Here is a 27,454-nt window from a genome sequence, read left to right on the forward strand (position 1 = left end):
TTTTTTTACATGTTTTTGTCACATCACTACTACAACGTAGCACTTTATTGTTAAAGAATTAAACACTTTGAAAATCAAACTTATGTCAAGTTCGAGAATAACTTAAATTAACTTGAATCTGCATTTTCACAAGTTATAGACTTGATCTTGACACGTCACTCATCATCACCTATACCAGCCACTTGAATTCCAAGTTAGCTGTTAACATTTTAACCCTCACATTAAGATCGTCACTTTACTTTGATCCTCACTCTTCACGGAATATGTTCACGAATTACATTAATGTATTCATACCGTATGTCAAATAACTTATGTCTGTTGTTTTAGTTTCAAAGTTCTACAAATACTGCTCTATGAAACATATTCACCCAATAATCAATAAAGATACAACAAATAAAATTTAATTCTCCAAATGCTCCATTAAATAACTATCCCTTAATATAATAAAATGTTCAGCAGGAATTTGCACAGCAAACGTTATGTATAATTGTATTCATTATAACAAAAAAATCCATAAGGTTTTAAAGCACATAAAACACATAAATGCTGTTATTTACTGTTCAACAGCCCCCGATTAAAGTATCACAAATAATAACTTATGTATGGTTTTGATCATTTACGATGTATACTTATACATTCATGTATAGGGATTCCAAGTTATATTGTCTAAAAGACTAAACCGTAATCATCTTTTTGCGCTTTAGCTGACTTAATTTCTTCATCCGACCTTTCTAATAGCAAAAGATATTTGCGAGGGTTAATAGATCAAAGTAATTACCGTGTTATATCATTTTAGTTACAGCATACATACTTTTGTGCATGATTTATTCTTTATTTACATGATCCTCCAATCAGGTTTGTCTAAAACAAAACGCCCACCTAAAAGTATGACATGCTTGTTCTGGATTGGTTCTGTCCTGATACCTATGCCACTGTCAGAAACACACCCCTTATTGGATAACTAGTATTTTATACGCAGGACTGTGATGTAATGATTGACAACCTATCCAGTCAATCCTGTGTAGACAACTCCTACTTTTCCATTGAATCCTGTGTTAGAGGTGGGCACTAAGTTGCAAGAAAAGACGCAAAGTAGCAGCGGCCCGCACACCCTCTGAGGAAGCGTTCGTGAAACGCGCGTCAGGGGTCCGACAGGGGCAGCTTTGTCTCTCCTGCTCGTTCTTTTAATTGTGCTTACTCTTGTGGATAAAAAAAGTTTACATAGTGGTTAAAATTATATCCTCTAGTCCTTTATGTTATTAGAATAATGATTAATATAGCCCTCGGATTGTAAGGGCTTAGTTAACCTAAACTTATTAAACGGACTGAGGATTATTCAATAGTAAACATTTGTATCTGATTGCTATTATGCAATCCACGGAGTTTAAGTGGTTTTAATTCACAGCCTTTGCTACTGTATGTGTGTGTGTGTTCCTAGTTGATTATAATAAAATTTAAATGTATGAGTGACATGGAACGTTTTTAATATTTAGACACTTTTTGTCCTAAGTAGAGTTAACCCTTATTATATACTTGTGGAACTACTTTCTCTTTAAACTCTGCTGTACTCTCAGTTACAACTAGTTTATTTAGTAGTTGTAAGGCCTAGAGTATGTAGGGGACTTGTAGAAATATCTGGATATAATCATACTTTAACAGGGCAAGCCCAATACTACAATTTAAAGAACAGACATGTAGCAGACTTGTGGGTTGTACATGAACATATGGTTACCAAAAGTAAGCTGGTGTAAACCCCCATATCAGAAGGGAATAGGGACATACCTGAGACCCATACCATCCGTGTCTACAGTCTAGTACATAAGATTTAAACAGCACAAACATAGGCCAGCCACAAGGCCTCAGGGGGAGACCAAACAAAACATAACAAACAAGGTAGGGGCAAAGGGGACAAATTAAAAACAAGGGAAAGCATGCTAAACAAATATTCAGGGAAACACATAAAGAAGACAGAATAAGAAAAAAAAAAGGGGGGGTCCGTTTACTTACACTGAGGTAACATACAGTCTTAGTATGGTGACATAATAGAGACATATTTTAACAAACAGGTTACCCACTATACCATCTCTACTTAACTATCCTCTTCTTCTTGAGCTTGGCTTGGAGCAACAGAGTTCTTGGAGTTCCTCTGTAGAAGCGGGTCCCACTGAGGGGTCAGTGGGTCCAAAGAGCTTAGTGATGGGTCTTGGTGTGCTGGTTCAGAACTCCATAGCTTCATAAGATGCTGGTTCTGTTCCATTGTGGTAGCAACATGCTGTTGGTTATTTCTAAGAACAAAGAGTCTGGTCGGATGACCCCATCTATATTTTATTCCTTGAGCTCTGAGGAACTTGGTAAATTCTCTGAATAGCTTTCGCTGCTGCAGGGTATGAAAAGACAAGCCTGCAAAGATGTTAATATCCTTAAATTGATCCGGGAGGGCAGGTTTGGCCAAGGAAGCTCTGACTAACCGCTCCTTATATGTAAAGAAATGCAGTCTCACTATAATGTCTCGGCTTATCAGAAGCTACACTTCTAGGGCGCAGGGCCCTATGAGCCTGATCAATGAGCCCCTCATTTGGAGTAGATGGTGGAGCTAAACAGCCAAAAAACTCAGACAAAAAGGCGACCAGATCGCCCGGTGCCATACTCTCAGGAATCCCCCGTAGGCGCAAATTATTGCGGCGGGATCGGTCTTCGATATCAGCCATTTTATTTTCTAATGTGCTAAGTTGCTCCGCCAGACTTTGAGCATAAGATCGAACATTAGCCTGGTCTACTACCAAATCCTCTTGTTTCCACTCTACAGTGTCTAGGCGCTCTGAATTAAAATGCACATCTCGCCTTAGTTCTGACAGGGATATCGTGATCTGGGCCTGAAAGGATGAATGGTGCGCCTCTAGTAAGGACTGTAAGGATGACAAAATAAAAGTAGGAGTCACAGTCGTTGGGGCAGCATCTTGTAGAGCCCTAAGGGTAGTGGCCACCGTGTCAGACATAGATGTAGACATAGTTGAGCTGTCTTGTGAGTCTTCATTTGTAGGTGGTGAAACAGAGTGAAAGTGATCTGCCACTGTTCTCTTGAGGCCTGTAGCTGGTTTAGGTTTTATTTTTGCAGATTGCGCCATGGATACAATTTCAGGGCAAATAACAAGATCACATACACCAGCAGTGGGTTAATCAAAATATGTGAAGTGCAGGGCGTGAGTCAGTCAAATTACAACAGGGACCAGTAACCTGCAGTCCCCCCTCTCCTTGCAAGTTGCACCTTTAGCACATCATGTGTATAGTGTGCTAATATTTAACACAAGAGTGTGCAGTTAGGTTGTAGATATCTCTTAATCTCCTCCTGTGCACAGTAAATATGGAAAATTAGTGGGCTTTCACTTCCAGAGATCCGGATGGTAAAGAGGAAGCACCTATCCACAGAGAGTCTCACATACAAAGCAGCCCTATATGTTCCACATAAATTAACATTCAGTCTGCAATCACTACACTCAAAGGGGTTCCTCCCTCGCACTATATCTCACAATGTAATAAATGAGTAGGAGAGTCAATAAGACATCTCATAACCCTTTAGTTGAAAGCGTGTTGTAGTATCAATGGCGTCACCACGCACCCAGGGGGTCTGCACTGTACACTACAGCGGTGAAGAAGGGAAAATCGTGACTCGCGCCAAAACAAATGTCTCTAATTACAACTAAAGGTAGGAGATAGTGTTTCGTATAGTCCTGCAAGAGTGAGGTATGTAAAATGGAGAGGTATGAGACTTGGTGTCCACTAATGGGTGAGTCGTTATGTAGCAACACGTTCACTTACTCTTGTCCGGATCTCTTGTGTAAGTTCGGGTCATTATGAGAGGTGTCCTAGGTCAGTAAACAGGACTGCACAAGTAGTCACACACCGCTTAATGCCAAGGCAACCTCCGGAGCGGAGCCCCAACCCTCCGGAGTAGTATGGCGGTCTTTTGCTGGAGCTGTGTATATTCCGGAACGTCCGTGTGAACTAATCTGCCAGGCCTTACTCACACTTATCCTCCGGAGCACCAGATCAGCTGCTCACTCCCAAACACCTCCAAGTGTAGCGGACCCCTTCTGACATATATAGAGGCAATTCAGGGTATAAAAAGTACCTTTAGATTGGGAAATTTACTTAGTTAGGCAACACGATTGAGGAGCTTCTCTAAAACGTGTCTGTTTTGCACGGCAGTTAACTCCACCCTCCAGTTCTAATATTTTAAACCCTTTATACAAAATATTCTATACCTCCTATACCATAATATGAACATAATCTATGTCTATAACATCTCCATATGAAAGTTGTATAAAAACTGTAAAGCGACAGTACTCAATAAAAACTCATCCAATCAAGTACCTTATACACCGTTTTCTTGCAATACCTTTAGATACCAATACATTTTGGTAGTATCGGCTATTATTGTTAATGACCACTGCTCCTACAAACATATACTTGGGGATATATTAACAAAAGGGCTTCTGCAGAGATTATTGGGACAATGGACAAAATCACTTACGTTGTATACTGAAGCAGAACTTCTTTTGCTGGTAGGAAAAGTAACTAGTTACGGCTCCAACCAAAGCCATTGCCAATGCACTGGCAATCCCTGCAATAGTGCCGGTCTCCATTGTCTCACCTGTGAAAGGATTTACATGAGAGTACTGTAGAAATAATCATGCATTTTACCAGATGTAAAAAAAAAATCATAGCAGCAATACATACGTACAATTATTGACCTTTATATTTATATAGTGCATTCAGTGCTATTTTGTTGGTTATCTACATAAATGATGTACTTTGTTCTGCAGACATTTTTGGAAAAACACAAAAAGTCTATAGATACCCACCATAATGAAAATAAATTAAATTGTTAGCGATTAAAAAAAAGACTACAATTTTAATAATGAAATATAAAATATTATTAAAACTAACTATAAACAAAACTAATTTGTGTTATGGTGGTGATAAAACCATGAGCTTAAAATCCTCCATTACATAAAAGTAACAAATATAGAATTATTAAATAGAAAATTAGCAAATCTAGGCAAGTATCTCTAATTGCTTTCTACCAGAATTGCTCTGTATACACTTACCAATGCACCAGGGAAGATATGAAAATTAGATATTCAAAATCTCATGGTTTTTCCTGCAAAAACATAATTTATGCTTACCTGATAAATTCCTTTCTTCTGTTGTGCGATCAGTCCACGGGTCATCATTACTTCTGGGATATAACTCCTCCCCAACAGGAAATGCAAGAGGATTCACCCAGCAGAGCCGATATAGCTCCTCCCCTCTACGTCAGTCCCAGTCATTCGACCAAGAATCAACGAGAAAGGAGTAACCAAGGGTGAAGTGGTGACTGGAGAATAATTTAAAAGATATTTACCTGCCTTAAAAAACAGGGCGGGCCGTGGACTGATCGCACAACAGAAGAAAGGAATTTATCAGGTAAGCATAAATTATGTTTTCTTCTGTTATGTGCGATCAGTCCACGGGTCATCATTACTTCTGGGATACCAATACCAAAGCAAAAGTACACGGATGACGGGAGGGATAGGCAGGCTCATTATACAGAAGGAACCACTGCCTGAAGAACCTTTCTCCCAAAAATAGCCTCCGAAGAAGCAAAAGTGTCAAATTTGTAAAATTTGGAAAAAGTATGAAGCGAAGACCAAGTTGCAGCCTTGCAAATCTGTTCAACAGAGGCCTCATTCTTAAAGGCCCAAGTGGAAGCCACAGCTCTAGTGGAGTGAGCTGTAATTCTTTCAGGAGGCTGCTGTCCAGCAGTCTCATAGGCTAAACGTATTATGCTACGAAGCCAGAAAGAGAGAGAGGTAGCAGAAGCTTTTTGACCTCTCCTCTGTCCAGAATAAACGACAAACAGGGAAGAAGTTTGGCGAAAATTTTTAGTTGCCTGCAAGTAGAACTTGAGGGCACGAACTACATCCAGATTGTGTAGAAGACGTTCCTTCTTTGAAGAAGGATTTGGACACAAGGATGGAACAACAATCTCTTGATTGATATTCCTGTTAGTAACTACCTTAGGTAAGAACCCAGGTTTAGTACGCAGAACTACCTTATCTGAGTGAAAAATCAGATAAGGAGAATCACAATGTAATGCTGATAACTCAGAGACTCTTCGAGCCGAGGAAATAGCCATTAAAAACAGAACTTTCCAAGATAACAATTTTATATCAATGGAATGAAGGGGTTCAAATGGAACACCTTGTAAAACGTTAAGAACTAAGTTTAAACTCCATGGCGGAGCAACGGCTTTAAACACAGGCTTGATCCTAGCTAAAGCTTGACAAAAGGCCTGGACGTCTGGATTTTCTGACAGACGCCTGTGTAACAAGATGGACAGAGCTGAAATCTGTCCCTTTAATGAACTAGCCGATAAACCCTTTTCTAAACCTTCTTGTAGAAAAGACAATATCCTAGGGATCCTAACCTTACTCCAGGAGTAACGTTTGGATTCGCACCAGTATAGGTATTTGCGCCATATTTTATGGTAAATCTTTCTGGTAACAGGCTTCCTAGCCTGGATCAGGGTATCAATAACCGACTCAGAAAAACCACGCTTTGATAAAATCAAGCGTTCAATTTCCAAGCAGTCAGTTTCAGAGAAGTTAGATTTTGATGTTTGAATGGACCCTGTGTCAGAAGGTCCTGTCTCAGAGGTAGAGACCAAGGTGGACAGGATGACATGTCCACTAGATCTGCATACCAAGTCCTGCGTGGCCATGCAGGCGCTATTAGAATCACAGATGCTCTCTCTTGTTTGATTTTCGCAATCAATCGAGGAAGCAGCGGGAAGGGTGGAAACACATAAGCCATCCCGAAGTTCCAAGGTGCTGTCAAAGCATCTATCAGAACCGCTCCCGGATCCCTGGATCTGGACCCGTAGAGAGGAAGCTTGGCGTTCTGGCGAGACGCCATGAGATCTATCTCTGGTTTGCCCCAACGTCGAAGTATTTGGGCAAAAATCTCCGGATGAAGTTCCCACTCTCCCGGATGAAAAGTCTGGCGACTCAAGAAATCCGCCTCCCAGTTCTCCACTCCCGGGATGTGGATTGCTGACAGGTGGCAAGAGTGAGACTCTGCCCAGCGAATTATCTTTGATACTTCCATCATTGCTAGGGAGCTTCTTGTCCCTCCCTGATGGTTGATGTAAGCTACAGTCGTGATATTGTCCGACTGAAACCTGATGAACCCCTGAGTTGTTAATTGGGGCCAAGCTAGAAGGGCATTGAGAACTGCCCTCAATTCCAGAATGTTTATTGGAAGGAGACTCTCCTCCTGATTCCATAATCCCTGAGTCTTCAGAGAATTCCAGACAGCGCCCCAACCTAGCAGGCTGGCGTCTGTTGTTACGATTGTCCAGTCTGGCCTGCTGAATGGCATCCCCCTGGACAGGTGTGGCCGATAAAGCCACCATAGAAGAGAATTTCTGGTCTCTTGATTCAGATTCAGGGTAGGGGACAAATCTGAGTAATCCCCATTCCACTGACTTAGCATGCACAATTGCAGCGGTCTGAGGTGTAGGCGTGCAAAAGGTACTATGTCCATTGCCGCTACCATTAAGCCGATCACCTCCATGCATTGAGCTACTGACGGGTGTTGAATGGAATGAAGGACACGGCATGCATCCTGAAGCCTTGTTAACCTGTCTTCTGTCAGGTAAATCTTCATTTCTACAGAATCTATAAGAGTCCCCAAGAATGGAACTCTTGTGAGAGGAAAAAGAGAACTTTTCTTTTCGTTCACTTTCCATCCATGCGACCTTAGAAATGCCAGAACTAACTCTGTATGAGACTTGGCAGTTTGAAAGCTTGAAGCTTGTATTAGAATGTCGTCTAGGTACGGAGCTACCGAAATCCCTCGCGGTCTTAGTACCGCCAGAAGGGCACCCAGAACCTTTGTGAAGATTCTTGGGGCCGTAGCCAATCCGAATGGAAGAGCTACAAACTGGTAGTGCCTGTCTAGGAAGGCAAACCGTAGATACCGTTGATGATCTTTGTGAATCGGTATGTGAAGGTAAGCATCTTTTAAATCCACTGTGGTCATGTACTGACCCTTTTGGATCATAGGTAAGATTGTCCGAATAGTTTCCATTTTGAACGATGGAACTCTTAGGAATTTGTTTAGAATCTTTAAATCTAAGATTGGCCTGAAAGTTCCCTCTTTTTTGGGAACCACAAACAGGTTTGAGTAGAACCCTTGTCCTTGTTCCGACCGCGGAACTGGATGGATCACTCCCATTAATAACAGATCTTGTACACAGCGTAGAAACGCTTCTTTCTTTATCTGGTTTGTTGACAACCTTGACAGATGAAATCTCCCTTTTGGGGGAGATAATTTGAAGTCTAGAAGGTATCCCTGAGATATGATCTCCAGCGCCCAGGGATCCTGAACATCTCTTGCCCAGGCCTGAGCGAAGAGAGAAAGTCTGCCCCCCACTAGATCCGGTCCCGGATCGGGGGCTCTCGGTTCATGCTGTCTTTGGGGCAGCAGCAGGTTTCCTGGCCTGTTTGCCCTTATTCCAGGACTGGTTAGGTTTCCAGCCTTGCCTGTAACGAGCAACAGCTCCTTCCTGTTTTGGTGCAGTGGAGGTTGACGCTGCTCCAGGTTTGAAATTCCGAAAGGGACGAAAATTAGACTGTCTAGCCTTAGATTTGGCTTTGTCTTGAGGTAGGGCGTGGCCCTTACCTCCTGTAATGTCAGCGATAATTTCTTTCAACCCGGGCCCAAATAAAGACTGCCCCTTGAAAGGTATATTAAGTAATTTAGACTTAGAAGTAACATCAGCTGACCAGGATTTTAGCCACAGTGCTCTACGTGCCTGTATGGCGAATCCAGAGTTCTTAGCCGTAAGTTTGGTTAAATGTACTACGGCCTCCGAAATGAATGAATTGGCTAGTTTAAGGACTCTAAGCCTGTCCATAATGTCGTCTAGCGTAGATGAACTAAGGTTCTCTTCCAGAGACTCAATCCAAAATGCTGCCGCAGCCGTAATCGGCGCGATACATGCAAGGGGTTGCAATATAAAACCTTGTTGAACAAACATTTTCTTAAGGTAACCCTCTAATTTTTTATCCATTGGATCTGAAAAGGCACAGCTATCCTCCACCGGGATAGTGGTACGCTTAGCTAAAGTAGAAACTGCTCCCTCCACCTTAGGGACCGTTTGCCATAAGTCCCGAGTAGTGGCGTCTATTGGAAACATCTTTCTAAATATTGGAGGGGGTGAGAACGGCACACCGGGTCTATCCCACTCCTTAGTAACAATTTCAGTTAATCTCTTAGGTATAGGAAAAACGTCAGTACTCGCCGGTACCGCAAAGTATTTATCCAACCTACACATTTTCTCTGGTATTGCAATGGTGTTACAATCATTGAGAGCTGCTAAGACCTCCCCTAGTAATGCACGGAGGTTCTCCAATTTGAATTTAAAATTTGAAATATCTGAATCCAATCTGTTTGGATCAGAACCGTCACCCACAGAATGAAGCTCTCCGTCCTCATGCTCTGCAAGCTGTGACGCAGTATCAGACATGGCCCTAGTATTGTCAGCGCACTCTGTTCTCACCCCAGAGTGATCACGCTTGCCTCTTAGTTCTGGTAATTTAGACAAAACTTCAGTCATAACAGTAGCCATATCATGTAATGTTATCTGTAATGGCCGCCCAGATGTATTAGGCGCCATAATATCACGCACCTCCCGGGCGGGAGATGCAGGTACTGCCGCGTGAGGCGAGTTAGTCGGCATAACTCTCCCCTCGCAGTTTGGTGAAATTTGTTCACATTGTACAGATTGACTTTTATTTAAAGTAGCATCAATACAGTTAGTACATAAATTTCTATTGGGCTCCACCTTGGCATTGGAACAAATGACACAGATATCATTCTCTGGGTCAGACATGTTTAACACACTAGCAATAACTTGCAACCTGGTTATAATCTTTTTTAACAAAAACGTACTGTGCCTCGAAGAGGTACTTAAACGATTAAATGACAGTTGAGATAATGAACTGAAACAGTTATAGCATCAAGTTTAAAATAACACAACTTTTAGCAAAGGTTTGTTCCCATTAGTAAATAACTAAATTTGACATAAAAAATTATAGAGTAACGTTTTTATTCACAGTCAATAAAAATTCTCACAGCTCTGCTGAGAGAATGTACCTCCCTTCAAAGAAGTTTGAAGACCCCTGAGATCTGTCAGTGAACCGGATCATGCAGGAAATATAATAGTAGCTGACTGGAAATTTTTGATGCGTAGCAAAAGAGCGCCAAAAACGGCCCCTCCCTCTCACACACAGCAGTGAGGAGAAACGAAACTGTCACAATTTAAAGCAGACAACTGCCAAGTGGAAAATAATGCCCAAACATTTATTTACTCAGTACCTCAGCAATGTAAACGATTCTACATTCCAGCAAAAACGTTTAACATGACAATATTTATTAAAAGGATTAGTGACCTTTAACAGAGTAGTTCCGGTGAAAAACCATTCCCAGAATACTGAAGTGTATACATACATGTCATTATAACGGTATAGCAGGATTTTTTCATCAATTCCATTCAGAAAATAAAAACTGCTACATACCTCAATGCAGATTCATCTGCCCGCTGTCCCCTGATCTGAAGCCTTTACCTCCCTCAGATGGCCGAGAACAGCAATATGATCTTAACTACTCCGGTTAAAATCATAGTAAAAAACTCTGGTAGATTCTTCTTCAAACTCTGCCAGAGAAGTAATAACACGCTCCGGTGCTATTGTAAAATAACAAACTTTTGATTGAAGTCATAAAAACTAAGTATAATCACCATAGTCCTCTCACACATCCTATCTAGTCGTTGGGTGCAAGAGAATGACTGGGACTGACGTAGAGGGGAGGAGCTATATCGGCTCTGCTGGGTGAATCCTCTTGCATTTCCTGTTGGGGAGGAGTTATATCCCAGAAGTAATGATGACCCGTGGACTGATCGCACATAACAGAAGAAATACTGTTTTATATATTCAATATCTAATTTGCATATCTTACCCAGAGCTCCCTGGTGTACTGGCAGCAGTGTATTCAGAGCAATTATGGGGGAAAGCAAAATGAAGATACTTGCCTAGATTTGCTAATTTTCTATTCAATAATTCCATATCTTGTGAACCAATGACAGGAGGCATGTATGTGCAACCACCAATCAGTAGCTAGCTTCCAGTAATGCATTGCTGCTTCTGAGCCTACATAGATATGCTTTTCAATTAAGGATACCAAGAGAACAAAGAAAATTGGCTAATAGAAGCAAATTGGAAATTAGTTAAAAATCACATGCTCTATCAAATCCATGAAGGAAAAATTCTGGGTTTCTGGTTTCATGTCCCTTTAATATAATAAATATAATATAATAAAATAGAATTAATTGGGTTTTCTTAAAACCCTTTAAACATTATACATAAGCAGTTTTACAATATTGTGGTAAAGCAAGTAGTATAAGGTAAAGTTTACTTTATAGATACATGAAGTTTGGTTGTTGAATTGGTATTACCCATGATTATTCAGGGCTTTTAGGTCAAAGTATCAGTGTTCTTTATGAGAGACAGAATAAATAAATGTGTTCATTAAAAATGTGCTTTACAGTTACAAGAATAATTTGCTACAAGTCAAGTGACATATTGTGGTGAATATTTCAATGTATTAACAATATGCCACAGTGATGTGCATGTGCGTAATAATTGTTCATTTTAATACAGACTGTTATTCTTTACAGGGTAAAGGCCCACCTCTTTATGAAAACACAAGGCTAGGACCATGTAAGAAGCCAATAAGCAAGCTATACCAGTAAGAGTTATTTATAAATACACTCACCAGTATTAGAGTCTGTATTACTGCCACTTTCTCCTCCCCCTGCTCCGCCTCTTCCACCTAAATGAAAACCATAACATAATAATTATAGAGCACTCAAGCACACTGCAGTTACTGTACAGTTAATCACACATGCAAAAAATAGGTTCTCTGGTTATATTTGCATGATATATTTGAAAGTCTAATTCTCTCAAAATAAAATGTATAAAGTGCTCTATTTCCCTCTATAATAGATTTAAACAATTTGTTATCATATACAAGTTACTGAAGAAAAATAAAACTTGTGTATTGATAGATTTTAAAATGTAGTATTGATATAGAAACTAGCATTTTTTTGTTGTTTTTGCAATAAGATTTTGATGTGGCTGTTTTTAATATAGAATCTAGTTCATTATTCAGCCTTTGCTGCTTTTTCCTCCAAAACTGATATAAGACCACAAAATACACAATGTTATGGAATGTACATTTATACTACTGTGCTATTACAGGTGAACAGAACACATGTAGTTGCCATATTGATGGACCATCAAGCAATGAAGTGAAAGATTAATATTGATGCACTGATGTGGAATGAGAAATTCAATTACTGAATATTTTGCACATATGTAAGATACAAAATGATGTCATTTATATGCAAATGAGAAGACCTGCAAGCAAATCTGATGTTAAATGTTTAGTCAAAATCAAACTCTTAAAAAAAATGATTTCCCTTTGCATTATGTGACAGACTATAGAGAAGATTGTCAGCCCTGTTCAGATATTGTTTTGTAAATGTGCAGATGGAGTAAACAATTTGCTTTTAATTTGCCAAGTTCAGCATGGATTGAAAATGGATAAAAAGCAGCAACATATGTAGGAATTCAGACAATAAAAGGGACATTAAACACTAAATGCATTTCATGCACCACACTCTAATTATGGATGCTGCCATTTTGGAACATAGGTTTCACTGCAAGTATGTAACACCTTCTTCTTAACCCCAATACTATGCTTAGACAAACTATTTATGCTTACCTGATACATTTCTTTACAGTGAGAGTCCATGATCAAAAACATCAAAATGGTCTTCTTTATATACTTTAACTAAATTCTACGAAGTAGCTTCCTTGCAAAGTTGGTCAACTGAAGCCTCATTCTTAAAAGGCCAAGAAATGGCAACTGAACTAGCAGAATGAGCAGAAATGAATTTAAGGTAGAGGCAGACCTGCCTCTAAAAATAAAAAAAACACCTTATGAATCATAGTATGTATGGAGAGAGTGGTGTGTACTCAGTGGACACACCACGCCCTTAGGGGGCGCTTCCTCAGTTCCAATATAATAGGTGATATGGTAGTGCTTGTAATGTCTCGACAAAAAAAACAGGCCTAAATCTAGAAATATGATAATAGCAACAATTATAAAACTATAAATAAAACCCTAAAAAAATCTAAAATGTGGACATAAGTAAGTAACCACAATGCTGAAAATGATAATAGTAAAAAACTATATATATATATATATAAGAATATATATATATATATATTACTAGAATATAAACATAGATTGGAAAAAATAATAAAATCAATTCAAAACCAAATAATGATAATGTGAAAGTCTATGAGTCCAGGGTAAGGACAATTTCCAGATGTTTGAGGCTGCACTCTGTCAAAGGATGGCTATCCTGTAGTATGGAATCTAAAAAAGAATAAAAAACAGAGGCGCCACCATATGAATCAGAAGTCTTAACCAAGAAGACAGAAGAAATGGCAGAAGCTTTCTGCCCTTTCCTGGAAGCAAAAAAAGAGAACAAACAAACTAAAAGTATGTATGAAACTATAGTAGTGTCAACATAATATTTCAACGTGCTAACATCATCCAAGGGATGCAAAAAGAAAAGACAACAATATCCTGACTGATATATAAACTGCCTTATCTTTTAAAATAAGATAAGGAAGATCAGGAAGATCACATGACAGAGCAGATACTCTTCTAGCAGAAGAAATAGGCAAAAGAAACAAAACCTTATGCATAGGCTCAAAAAGAGGAACCTGCAAAACCGTCAAAACCAAAATAAGACTCCAATGAGGAGAAAATTGGATTAACAACAGGCTTAACTCTAGCCAAAGCCTGAACAAAACTATAAATATCTGGAAGATTAGCAAGAACTGAAAGACCTGAAATCTGACCCTCAAAAGGAACTGGCGGATAAACCCTTATCCAAACTATCCTGCAAAATCCATGAAATTCTAAAAGAATGCCAGGAAAAACCATGATCCTTACAACAAAAAATAAAGGTCCTCCAAACCTTATAATAAATCTTTCTGGACACAGGCTTACAAACCTGCATCGGAGTCTCAATAACAGAATCAGAGAACCCTCTCTGCTTAAGAACTATTCGTTAAACCTTCTGCCATCAAGCATAGAGATTTCATACCTGGTTGAAAAAAAAAACAGACCTTGAGACAGAAGGTCTAGATGCAAAGGAAGTAACAAAAGAGGGTAACTGGACATCTGAACTAGATCCACATACTAAACTCTGCAAGACCAAGCCAGAGCAATTAGAATCACTGATTCTCCCTCTAGTCTGATTTTGGCAATCACCCTGGGAAGAAGAACCAGAGGTGGAAAAAACATAAACTAGTTGAAATGACGACAGAACTACCTGAGCATACACAAACCCTGCTTGAGGATCCATTGACCTTGCACAGTACCTGGGAAGTTACAGTTTCAACTGAGAGGCCGTCAGATCTATCTCAGGGAGATCCCAAATATCCACTATCTGATTGAAGAAATCCAGATGAAGAGACCACTCTCCTAGATGCAAGATCTTTTTCCAAGTTATCCACTCCAGGAATATAAACAGCAGAAATTTGACAATTGACTTCTGCCTAGGAAAGAATTTGCGATACTTCCTAACTGTGAGTTCCCACTTTGATGATTGACATATGCTACTGCTGAATGTAGTCTATCTGAAATCGGAGATAAGACTACCTTTCCAACAGAGGCCAACTTTGAAAGGCTTGGAAAATTGAATGTTCTAAAACATTAATAGGAAACCTTGCCCCAGAGGAGACCATAAACCCCTTGCACTCCGAGACCCCCAGATGTCCCAACATTCTGAAAGACTTGCATCTGTAGAGATTACAGATAAAGTTGGACAAACAAAATAAGTCCCCTGCATAATAAGCTAATGATTCAGCCACCAAAAGAGAGAGACTAGGGGGGGTGGAGCCAGCAGCAAGCGCAGCAAGACGCATATCAAGGAGGCTCCTGACTTTATTTTATATTATATTAAAGTTTTCCGATTTTTCCCCTAAAACAATAACATCTGGTCATCACACTATTATAGAGAATAGTAGGGGCTCATGTAATATGCCTGATTGGAACAAACAAGGTGACTATATCTGAATATCACGGCTGGTGGAAGCAGCAGACCGCCATTTCTTTTGGCTATGGAAGAAGAGATCTGCGCCGCAGTATTGTCTCTATTTGCAGAATATGAGCAGCGGATCCTTGACAGGTTCGATGGTCTGCTGACCAGGATTGAGGCCGGATTCATAAAGGAGCGGCTTGCACTGATCGATGGGGAGACTGAGATTGATGCTGGCGGGAGACCTGGAGCAGTACAACTGAATGCAGTAGACTTCCAAGCCGCACCCGGCCTCCCTGAGAAACAACAACTACGGAACAGTAATATGGGAGGTTCCGGTACAACTTGTAGCTCACTGGCCCAGCTGGACAGCGGGTTATTGACCCCTGTTAATAATACCGGTATGTTTAAACTAATCATGGACGCTACCTTTTACAAGATGACCCTGCAAAATAAAGGCGCTCGGCTCTTTGTTGCCAGCACAAAAACCGGAGTTGGGTGATGACTTTAGTGCAGTAATGGATTCCGGGTGCCCTGGTTTACAAAAACATTTTGCCTATCACAAACGTTCCTAATAAATAACTTTATAGCGTTGATACCGAGGAATCTACACTCATGAAGATTAAAATCTGATAATGTGTGATTTTTGGGACCGAATCTTCTCCATGTTTTTATAGCGTGCAGAACTAAGGGAACCGTCTAAGCCGTCTAAACATGTTTGCCAATCTTATTATTTCCCCTCATATCGTATAGTACCTTGTTATTTGTTTGCCTTCTATTAAGCCCTCTATGAGACCCAATCTACGATGGCAAGATTTTGGTTAACACTGCAGTTATTTTTCTATGTTATTTTTTTTTTTTTTTTTTTTTTTTTTTTGTGATACAGTCTCTGTAAAAATATTTGCCCAGCAGCATAAAAATCCTGATATTGTATTTTTTCCCTTGTTCCTGTGTACACATATATAAACACTCTTATATGGATGAGCTCACAATATGAAAGTTTAGTAAGCATTTACATTCCATTGTACTTTTTCCTTGTTCCTGTGTGCACAAATATAAATACTTACATGGATGGGCTCACAAGTTAAATGTTTAGTAAGCAAGTGTATTTCACTTATCTTTTGGCACAGTGTATAGTGTATTTTTTCATAGCCCTAATGCTAGGTGACTGGTGTTTTGTTTAATTGCTAAAAAACGCCATTTAAAAGTGCATATTGTCCTCATGTTGTCTGTCTATGGTGGAATAGATTACAACTTGATATGTATAACACAGAGATTTGGTATCACTAATTGCTCCCCATTTCATATGACTGCTCAGTAAGCTTTTTGCACTCAGCTTTCCTGTCATATAGCTTATAGAAAGTGTGGCCAGCTCCCCCTGTGATTGGGTATATGAGTCATACCTTTTTAAATACTATTAATATAACTGTGCTTAGAAGTGGTTGCGTAAGAACTTAACTGAGGGTACTGCTGGGGGTTTATTATGCTAATTCTTCTGATTGTTGATGTGCAACTGCCATGTACTGCTACTGTTTTGGCCCTAGATCCCTAGCAGTAAACTTAGCAGGCATTGCCCCCACTATAGCGCCCTATACCAGAATAAGTTAACACTGTTGTTTACTTTTCCTCTTTGTATACACTTTTTTTTATAGTTATATATATGCTGCGAGTATAGATACTACTCATCAAGCGAGCCCCTGGGTACTGCTTGTATCAGAAACCTCTATTATTCTTTCATTAATACTAAAGCTTATTTAGTTGCTGAGTATGTTAACCAGCAATGATAGGGTATACTATTATTGACCTATCTTCTTCCCCCCCACCACTACTCCTGTGTGGTAGGGTTGAACACTCTCCTCCACACATCCTTTTGGCAGAGTTAAGCAGTCTCTGCCCAACCCAAAGAACCATGGCTAAGTTTTCCCCTGCATTCATGTGCTAAGGTTCACTGGGCCCTAAATTAGGAAATTTTCCTTTGTATATTAGATTCTGGGTTTCTGAAGTTTATCTAGTATAATAGTCTTTATTAATGCTTATGTCTCCATCAATGTTCAGTGTTCATACCTAACTCTGCCTACAGTGGCAACTGTGGTCTATTCTGGTGCATCACGGTTATCAGATGGTAGAATCATTTTTGATGCCCTCTCTGTTCCTCTACTCATTTGGTAATATTCGTTGAATCCACAGTTTGCCTTTTTCACATACACACTGATACTGGTCTTGTTATTATTACCTACATCAAAATGCTCTCAATGATTTATTAAAGTCCCTGGTCCCTCGATTGGACCGGTTTGTTTAGAGGGCACTATGTACCTACAAAAAAAAAAAAACGAGGTGCCTGGAAGGATTTGTCTTGTCACTTTGATACTTGTTGAAATTGTAATCTGTCTGTCATGACTGTTTGTACATGCTATTTTCACCTCAATAAAAATAAAAAGTATAAGAAAAGAGAGAGACTAGCTTATTCTGAAATATAGATGAATACTTTTAAATAGCAGAGTATGATCCCTGCACCACTGCCAAAGCTGAAGAGGTCTCATGAGGAACGAAAGGAAAAGCATCCGAAGCCTGAAACATGAGACCTAACACATCCATGCAAAGAGCAACTGAGGGAAAAGAAAGACTGAAGGTTTAGACAGGCGGACACTAGCTCCATACTTTGATCTGTCAAAGAAAGACTCATGGAAATTAAATCTATCTGAACCGCAAGAAACAACAACCTTAGTCTGAGGAACCAGCAAACAAAAACAGTCGGGTGGTGTGAGAATATGCTAAATGAAAAGATGAATCTTGAATCAAAATATTGTCCAGCTAAGGAAACACTGAAATACCCTGAGTTTTGATCACAGACAAAAGGGTACCCAGGACCTTTGAAAATATTCTGAAAATTGTACCCAGACCAAACGGTAGAGCAAGAAACTGAAAATGCTAGTCCAGAAAGGCAAAACTAAAGCAGATGTCCCTTGAGAATAGAAAAATAAGCATCCCATAAATCTTTTGTGGACATAAGCTGACCTTACAAAACAAAAAGACAAAGTCCTAATAGTTTCCATTTAGAAAGTAGGAACTCTGAGGAACTAGTTCAGAGCCTATAGATCCACAACTGGTCTGAAAGTTCTCTCCTTTTAAGGAATAAAGAAGGTTAGAAAAAAAAAAAACATTCCCTGTACCAAAAAAGGAACATGAAAAATAACTCCCATAGATTCTAGATTCAAAACTGACAAAAAAAAAGGCCTCATTCTGAAACCTATTTGATAACCCTGGGAAACTATTTTTAGAACCCAGGGATCCTGAACAGATTAAACCAGAAAGAAGCTAAACCTGCCCACTACCAAAGCCTCTGTATCGGGGGCCACACATTTATGCAGACTGAAATAAAGAAGTAGATTTTTTGGATTGCTCAGACTTCTTGCAGCTAGAACTTGGCTTCCAGACCGAACCAAAAAAACCTGCTTCTTAAATTGAGGAATCAGATTTCTATGCCCTGTTCTGATGAGGGGGAAAATTTTTTATTAGGAAATTAAAATTTACCCTTGGACTTCTAGTTCTCAGCTCCTTTACCTTCCATGACAGTAGAGATAATAGAATCCAAACCAGAACCAAATAACATATTTTCCTGAAAAGAAGGAGATAAAAAGCTTAGATTTAGAAAACATGTCAGTAGACCAATACGTAACCATAAAACACTTTTAGAAACTACTGCCAAAGACATACTTAAACATAAAACTTAATGATGGAAAAATAGCATCACGGATGAAAGCATTAGCACATTAAAGCAACTCCAAAAAGATGAAAAAAAATCTTCACTAGCAGAATCGTTAGAAAACTGGCCAAAAAGATTATTTAACCAAAAGGAAGAAGCAGCAGCCACATCCAAAAAGATAACCTGCTTGCTTAAAAATCTCCTATGGGAGGATTCTAACTTCCAAAGGAATAGTGGTATGTATTGACAGAGTTGAAATAGCCCCATCCACTTTGGGATTAGTTTAAAAAAAAAAATTAAATTTGAGGCTGAAAAAGGATACATTTTCTTAAATCTTGCAGAAGAATTAAAAAGAATACCTGGTTTAGCCTAATCTCTGGAAATAATCTCAGAGACTGCATCATGGATAGGACATACATAAGGGGATTTAATTATAGGTAAAAACACAAAACCTCTCCCTCTGAGGACATGACTAGAAACATTAAAGTGATGGTAAATTTCAGATTTTAAGAATTTTACAAGGAAAAATACAAGTGTACAAGCAAAACTACACAATTCCTTTTTTTTTAAGTGTGTGTATATATATATATATATATATATATATATATATATATATATATATATATATATATATATATACATACATATATATATATATATATATATATATATATATTTTGTGACAGAACCCAAGGCATAGTAATGGAAGGTGTCTATATTCCCTCAAAAGTGCTGCAGTGCGGGGTATGGTCTGACAACCCCAGGGAGAATTGTTATGTTTGTTTGCCACATAGAGAAAATATGTGATTTATTTCTGGGTCCCTGGGGTGGAGTATTTGGAGAGTAGGGTGGGCCAGTGCTCCACCCCGCAATTTGCAGGTAGCACATTATGTCAAAAAGTCCAGTCCAGGAATTCTGTCTGACTCAGCTAGCTACTCACCTGCATATGGTAATTGACAGCAGGTGCTAATAAAATCCCCAGTCAGGGTTTGAGAGGTAGATTTTTGCCAGCAGTAAAGGAAAACTGCAAACACTCTCCTGAGAGACTGAGAGGAATTATATCTAAAGGACAAAGTTTGAAAGGTCTGTGCAATATTACTTTTGTGAAAAGCTACTTAGTGCAGACAGTTGTACTTGTTAGTAAGTGCTCAGTGGAGCAAGCCTCTTTTGTTTATGTTTATTTTGCCTGTTTTTGCCAGACCTGATAATAAACAGACTGTATTTTATAAAGCTACAACCTTGTGTGGCGTTTCCAGCTTTGAGGACTGTGTGTTTCCAAGATCCCAGGTCACAATATATAAATAATAATAATAAATAAATAATAAAAAAATTATAATGCTACTTAGTACCTTCTGTTCCTCCACCTTCCATTCATTTTCTCTTTTAACTGGGCTGAGACAGAGAGCAGTCCCGCCCACTCTCTACATAGGCTTCCTAAGGGCTGGACTTAAAGAGTGTTATATGACAAACACTAATTGGATGTTCATTGAAATTGTCTTTTAACCTTGTAACGACCAACGACGTACAGGGTACGTCCTACAAAAAAAGGTCCAACGACCAAGAACGTTGCTGGTGTTTTCAAGTGGTGGAAGCGATCCTGATCGCTTCCAGCCGCTTTCATGTTATTGCAGTGATGCCTCGATATTGAGGCATCCTGCAATAACATATTTTAGCCATCCGATCAGTCATCGATGGTCGTGATTATTGGTGGGTGGGAGCCGATGCAGGGAGGCAGGTGGGTGGCCATCGATGGGAGGAAGGAGTAAAAGCGGGGCGGGATCGCGTGGGCGTGCACGAGCGAGCGCACGTGCACGGGGGCAGGGGTGAGCATGGGGGCGGGAGCGCTACACTATGGCACAATTAATTTTTTCGATAAGATGTGAGAGGACTGGGGAGGGTGGGAATTTTTAGCTAAGGGATCTGGGAGGGGGTTGGATATTGAGGGGGGGCAGCTACACTAAAGAAAATATTTCATTAGTTTATAAAAATACCATATTTTATGGCAAACTGGGTACTGGCAGACAGCTGCCAGTACCCAAGATGGCGCACAATAAGGTACAGGGGGAGGGTTAGAGAGCTGTTTGGGGGGATCCTAAACAGCAGAACATGTTTTTTTTTTTTTTTTTTTAAACCTCCCCCAAAAAAACTAAAACAAAAAAAACCCTTTTATTTTAGTACTGGCAGACTTTCTGCCAGTACTTAAGATGGTGGGGTCAATTGTGGGGTGGAGGAGGGAAGAGTGCTGTTTGGGAGGAATCAGGGGGTGGGATGTGTCAGGTGGGAGGCTGATATATACACTAAAGCTAAAATTAACCCTGAAACCTCCCTACAAGCTACCTAATTAACCCCTTCACTGCGGGCATAATACATGTGTGGTGCACAGCAGCATTTAGCGGCCTTCTAATTACCAAAAAGCCATGACAAAGCCATATATGTCTGCTGTTTCTGAACAAAGGGGATCCTAGAGAAGCTTTAACAACCATTTGTGCCATAATTGCACAAGCCAAATTGGGCCTAGATCAATACATGTCAAGGTATATTCAGGGATTCCAGACAGTGTTCCAATGTAACTATCGCTAATTTTGAAAAAAGTGGTTTGGAAATAGCAAAGTGCTACTTGTATTTATTTCCCTATAACTTTCAAAAAAAGCAAAGAACATGTAAACATTGGGTATTTCTAAACTCAGGACAAAATTTAGAAACTATTTAGCATGGTTGTTTTTTGGTGGTTGTAGATGTGTAACGGATTGGTCAAAGTTAGAAAAAGTCAGTGTTTTTTTTTTCCATATTTTCGTCATATTTTATAAATTTATTTTATAGTAAATTATAAGATATGATGAAAATAATGGTATCTTTAGAAAGTCCATTTAATGGCGAGAAAGACGGTATATAATAATGTGTGGGTACAGTAAATGAGTAAGAGGAAAATTACAGCTAAACACAAACACCGCAGAAATGTAAAAATAGCCTTGGTCCGAAACGGTCAGAAAATGGAAAAGTGCTGTGGTCCTTAAAGGGACACTAAACCCCAATTTTTTCCTTTTATGATTCAGACAGAGAATACAATTTTAAACAACTTTCACATTTACTTCTATTATCTAATTTGCTTCATTTTTTAGATATCCTTTGTTGAAGAAAGAGCAATGCACATGGGAGAGCCAATCACAGGAGGCATCTATGTGCAGCAACCAATCAACAGCTACTGAGCCTATCTAGATATGCTTTTCAGCTAAGAATATCAAGAGAATGAAGCAAATTAGATAATAGAAGTAAATTAGAAAGTTGTTTAAAACTGCATGCTCTTTCTAAATCATGAAAGAAAAAAATTGGGTTTCATGTCCCTTTAAGGGGTTAAAAAAAAAGAAGTTAATCCCAGTGGGCCGGCATACATATATAATAAATATATAACAATAACTTAACAGGCGTATAGAGTACCAAATAAAAAAAATAAAGTACTTACCAATAGGCACCCTACTACTGAAGAAAACCAGTGCTGAGACATAACAGCGGAGGATCTAGAACTGGAGTATATCAACGAACCAACAGAAGGAGGCAAAGGACAAGTTCCTGCAACATCAATGGAATGGCTTGTGACTAAATCCCAAAAGGTGAAAAAACATAATTTATGCTTACCTGATAAATTTATTTATTTTTGGATATGGCAAGTCCACGGAATCATCAATTACTAGTGAGAATATCACTCCTAGCCAGCAGGAGGAGGCAAAGAGCACTACAGCAAAGCTGCTATATATGTCACTTCCCTTACCCATAATCCCCAGTCATTTGGCCGAAGGAAAAATGTGATAACACAAAAGTGTAGAGGTGCCTGAGGTTTTTAGAAAAAATAACTGTCTTAAATAAAGGGTGGGCTGTGGACTCACCATATCCGGAAATAAATAAATTTATCAGGTAAGCATAAATTATGTTTTCTTTCCTAAGATATGGTGAGTCCACCGAATCATCAACTACTAGTGGGAATCAATACCCAAGCAAGAGGACACAGATGATAAGGGAGGGACAAGACAGGTAGACCTAAGCAGAAGGCACCACTGCCTGAAGAACCCTTCTCCCAAAAGAAGCCTCATTCGAGGCAAAAGTATCACATTTATAAAACTTTGAAAAAGAATGCAAAGAGGACCAAGTTGCAGCCTTGCAAATCTGTTCTACAGAAGCTTAATTTTTAAATACCCAGGTAGAAGAAACAGCCCTCGTGGAATGAGCAGTGATTCTCTCAGGAGGTTGCTGTCCAGCAGTCTCATAGGCCAAACAAATTAAACTCCTTAGCCAAAGAGAAAGAGAAGTAGCCATAGCTTGCTAACCCTTGCGCTTCCCAGAAAAACAAAACAGAAGACTGACGAAAATCCTTAGTCGCCTGAAGATAAAACTTCAAAGCACGCACAACATCTAGGTTGTGCAACAAACGCTCCTTAGGAGAAAAAGGATTAGGACACAAAGAAGGAACCACAATCTCCTGATTAATATTTTTGTTAGAAACAACCTTAGGTAGGAAACCTAATTTAGTACGTAGAACCACCTTATCAGAATGAAAAATAAGATAAGGAGAATCAAACTGCAGAGCCGAGCGTTCTGAAACTCTCAGAGCAGAAGAAATAGCAACAAGAAACAAAACCTTCCAAGATAACATCTCAATATCTAAGGAATGCATAGGTTCAAACGGAGCCCGCTGTAAAACTCTAAGAACAAGGTTAAGACTCCAGGGAGGAGTAACGGGCTTAAACACAGGCCTGATCCTAACCAAGGCCTGACAAAAATAATGCACGTCTGGCGCATCCGCCAAATGTCTATGCAATAAAAAACAACAACGCAGAAATGTGACCTTTCAGAGTACTTGCTGACAAAACCTTCTCCAGACCCTCCTGGAGAAAAGACAAAATCCTAGCAATCCTAATTCTACTCCAAGAGTAGCCTCTGGATTCACACCAATACAGATATTTTTGCCATATCTTATAGTAAATCTTTCTTGTCACAGGCTTACAAGCCTGAATCATGGTCTCAATGACCGACTCTGAAAACCCACGCTTAAATAAAATCAAGCGTTCAATCTCCAAGCAGTCAGCTTCAGAGAAACGAGATTTGGATGAAGAAAAGGACCCTGAAGTAGAAGGTCCTTCCTCAAAGGAAGGTAGAGATGACATTTCCACTAGATCTGCATACCAGATCCTGCGAGGCCACGCCGGTGCTATGAGAATCACCGACGCCCTCTCCTGCTTGATCCGAGCAATGACTCTTGGTATGAGAGCAAACGGCGGAAATATGTAAGCTAGACAAATTCCAAGGGCCCTCCAGAGCATCTATCAAGAAAGCCTGTGGATTTCTTGATCTCGAGCCATACCTCAGAAGATTGGCATTCTGCCAAGAAGCCATGAGATCCAGTTCTGGCTGCCCCCAATTGAGGATTAAACTGGAAAATACTTACGGATGGAGTTCCCATTCCCCCGAATGAAAGGTCTGTCGGCTCAGAAAATCTGCCTCCCAATTGTCCACTCCTTGGATGTGGATCGCAGAAAGACAACAGTTGTAAGACTCCGCCCACTGGATTATCCGGGCCACCTCTGTCATGGCCAAGGAACTCAGAGTTCCCCCCTGGTGGTTGATGTACGCCACCAATGTTCTGTTGTCCGACTGGAACCTGATAAACCGAGCTAAGGCTAACTGAGGTTCAGTTTAGTTCTAGAATATTTATAAGGAGAACTGACTCCTCCCAAGTCCAAAGACCCCGAGTCTTCAGTGACCCCCAAATTACTCCCCAACCTAGAAGGCTGGCATCTGTGGTCACGGTCACCCAGGAAGGTCTGCGAAAGCAAGTTTCCTGGGAGAGGTGTTCCTGAGACAACCACCACAGAAGAGAGTCCCTTGTCGCTTGATCCAGAACTATTTGCGGAGACAGATCCGCATAGTCCCCGTTCCATTGCCTTAACATGCATAACTGCAGAGGTCTGAGATGGAACCGAGCAAACTGAATGATGTCCATGAAAACTACCATCAGACCAATTACCTCCATACATAGAGCCACAGAGAACTGGACAAGACAAGAGCCGAAGATCTTTGTTTTTCTGACCTCTGTCAGAAACATCTTCATTAGTAGGGAATCAATTATGGTCCCTAAAAACACTACTATTGTGGCTGGAATCAGAGAACTCTTTCCCAGATTCACCTTCCAACTGTGGGAGCCCTTTGAGAAAATTCTGGGAGCTGTGACAAGGCTGAATGGAAAAGCCACAAACTGAAAATGATTGCCTAATAAAGCAAACCTTAGAAACTTGTGATGATCTCAGTGAAATGGGAACATGAAGGTATGCATCCTTTAAGTCTATGGTTGTCATAAACTGACCCTCTTGAACCAAAGGAAGAATGGAACAAATAGTCTTCATCTTGAAGGACAGTACTCTGAGGAACTTGTTTAATCACTTTAGGTCTAAAATAGGTCTGAAAGTCCCGTCTTTCTTGGGAACCATAAACAGATATTAATAAAATCCCAGACCATGTTCCTGCAGAGGAACTGAAACTTTAACTCCCAGGGCAAAATGATTCTTGATACAATTTAAGAACACCTCTTTTTAACTGGTCTACAGATAATCTTGAGAGAAGAAACCTGCCTCTGGGAGGAAATGTCTTGAATTCTATCTTGTATCCCTGAGATACAATTTCCATGGCACACAGGTCTGGGAAATCTCGTATCCAAGCCTGAGCAAATTGAGAAAGGCTGCCCCCTACTAGATCTGTTCCTGGATCGGGGGTGGCCCTTCATGCTGACTTGGAGTCAGCGGTAGGTTTCTTAGACTGTTTCCCCTAGTTCCAAGACTGACCAGACTTCCAGGAAGACTTGGATAGTTCCTGCTTGGAAGAGGATAAGCGGATGTTTTACCTCTAAAGTTACGAAAGGAACTAAAATTACTCTGACGCCCTTTCTGCTTATTCTTCTTATCCTGAGGAAGAAAATATCCCTTTCCTCCTTTGATATCTGAAATAATTTCATCAAACCAGGCCCAAACAAGGTCTTACCCTTGTAGGGAATAGCTAATAACTTAGATGTAGAAGAAACATCCGCAGACCAGGATTTTAACCAAAGGGCTCTGCGAGCTAGAACCACAAAACCAGACATTTTTGCTCCCAGTTTAATGACCTGTAATAAAGGAATTGGCTAACTTAAGAGCCTTAATCCTGTCCTGGATCTCCTCAAGAGGAGTATCTGTCTGAATAGAATCAGACAAGGCATCAAACCAGTAAGCTGCAGCACTGGTAACAGTAGCAATACACACCGCAGGCTGCCATTGAAGACCTTAGTCAACATACATTTTCTTTAATAATGCCTCCAATTTCTTATCCATTGGATCCTTAAAGGAACAACTATCCTCTATGAAAATAGTGGTCCTCTTAGCCAAAGTGGAAATAGCTCCTTCCACCTTAGGAACCATTTGCCATGACTCTTTAATAGTCAGCTATAGGAAACATTTTCTTAAAAATAGGAGCTAGAGAAAAAGGAATACCAGGTCTCTCCCACTCCCGTGCAATAATCTCAGAAGCACGGTCTGTAACAGGAAATACCTTCACCGCAGGTGAAACATCAAAATACTTGTTCAGCTTACTAGACTTCTTAGGTTTAACAACGAGAGTAGTATCGGAGTCATCCAAGGTAGCCAAAACCTCGTTAAGCAACAAGTGGAGGTGTTCCAGCTTAAATCTGAAGGACACAACTTCAGCAGAAGGAATTATACTGCCTGAATTCGAGATTTCACCCTCAGATGCACCCGATGAATTTTCATCCTCAGACTTCTGAGAGGAAATACTTTGATTAACCACTTCAGGATCAGAAACCTTAGTTACTGTTTCTTTAAAATTTCCTTTTGCATTTTCCCTGAAGCATGGGAAAAGCAGACAATGCCTCAGATACCGCAGAGGATACCTGGGCAGCAATATCTTGCAAAGTAACCCCAGATGGAGCATGAGAGGAAATGCAGGGCACTGCATGTGCAGATGAATAGGATTGGGACGCTTGAGGAGACAGCTGCAGCACATCTGAAACAGGAGGCTCCTGAACAGCATCCGCCTTAGCTAATGATGGCTCAGGGTCAAAAAGTCTATTTCTATAAGATAAAGTTCTTTTAATACATGAAGAACAAAAGAGTGTTCCACCTAGGCATCAAAACATAATCTACAGGTAACATCCTGCACAGCCTCTTGATCTATAATACAAAAAAAGAAGCAAATAAAAAAATAAAATTAAAAAAAAAAATTGATTTTTTAACTTTTAACAAAGGATACAATACAGAACAAAAAAACATTTAAAAATTAAATGTTCTTTTTAAATTTCTAAAATCAAGGAAAACATACCCCAGGCAACACTACACCTCAGCAGACTTACTGAGGTGCCCTACCTGTCCTGCAACCCACAGCAAACTGAGGAAAAAAACAATCCTGTTTACAATCCGGATTCCAGAGAAGCAAAAACAGCAAGAAGCCTTCTAAACAGCAGAGCCATCTAAAATATGCGCACCTCACTCTTA

At 39.8% G+C, this 27,454-nt stretch overlaps 1 protein-coding gene across 2 annotated transcripts in view; it reads right to left on the reverse strand.

Annotated features, from left to right (window-relative positions):
• The window catches only part of CD99L2 (CD99 molecule like 2), a 294,098-nt gene that overhangs the window by 69,276 nt on the left and 197,368 nt on the right, over positions 1 to 27,454 (reverse strand). For both annotated transcript variants that reach the window (XM_053699159.1, XM_053699157.1), the window contains 2 exons: positions 11,881 to 11,937; positions 4,532 to 4,651 (listed from right to left, as the gene is read on the reverse strand). In XM_053699159.1, coding sequence (XP_053555134.1) covers positions 4,532 to 4,651; positions 11,881 to 11,937 — 177 coding nt within the window. The remainder of the gene's footprint in view (positions 1 to 4,531; positions 4,652 to 11,880; positions 11,938 to 27,454) is intronic.

Source organism: Bombina bombina, chromosome 1 (genome assembly GCF_027579735.1).
Source record: "Bombina bombina isolate aBomBom1 chromosome 1, aBomBom1.pri, whole genome shotgun sequence".
In the NCBI taxonomy this organism is placed as follows: Eukaryota; Metazoa; Chordata; class Amphibia; order Anura; family Bombinatoridae; genus Bombina; species Bombina bombina.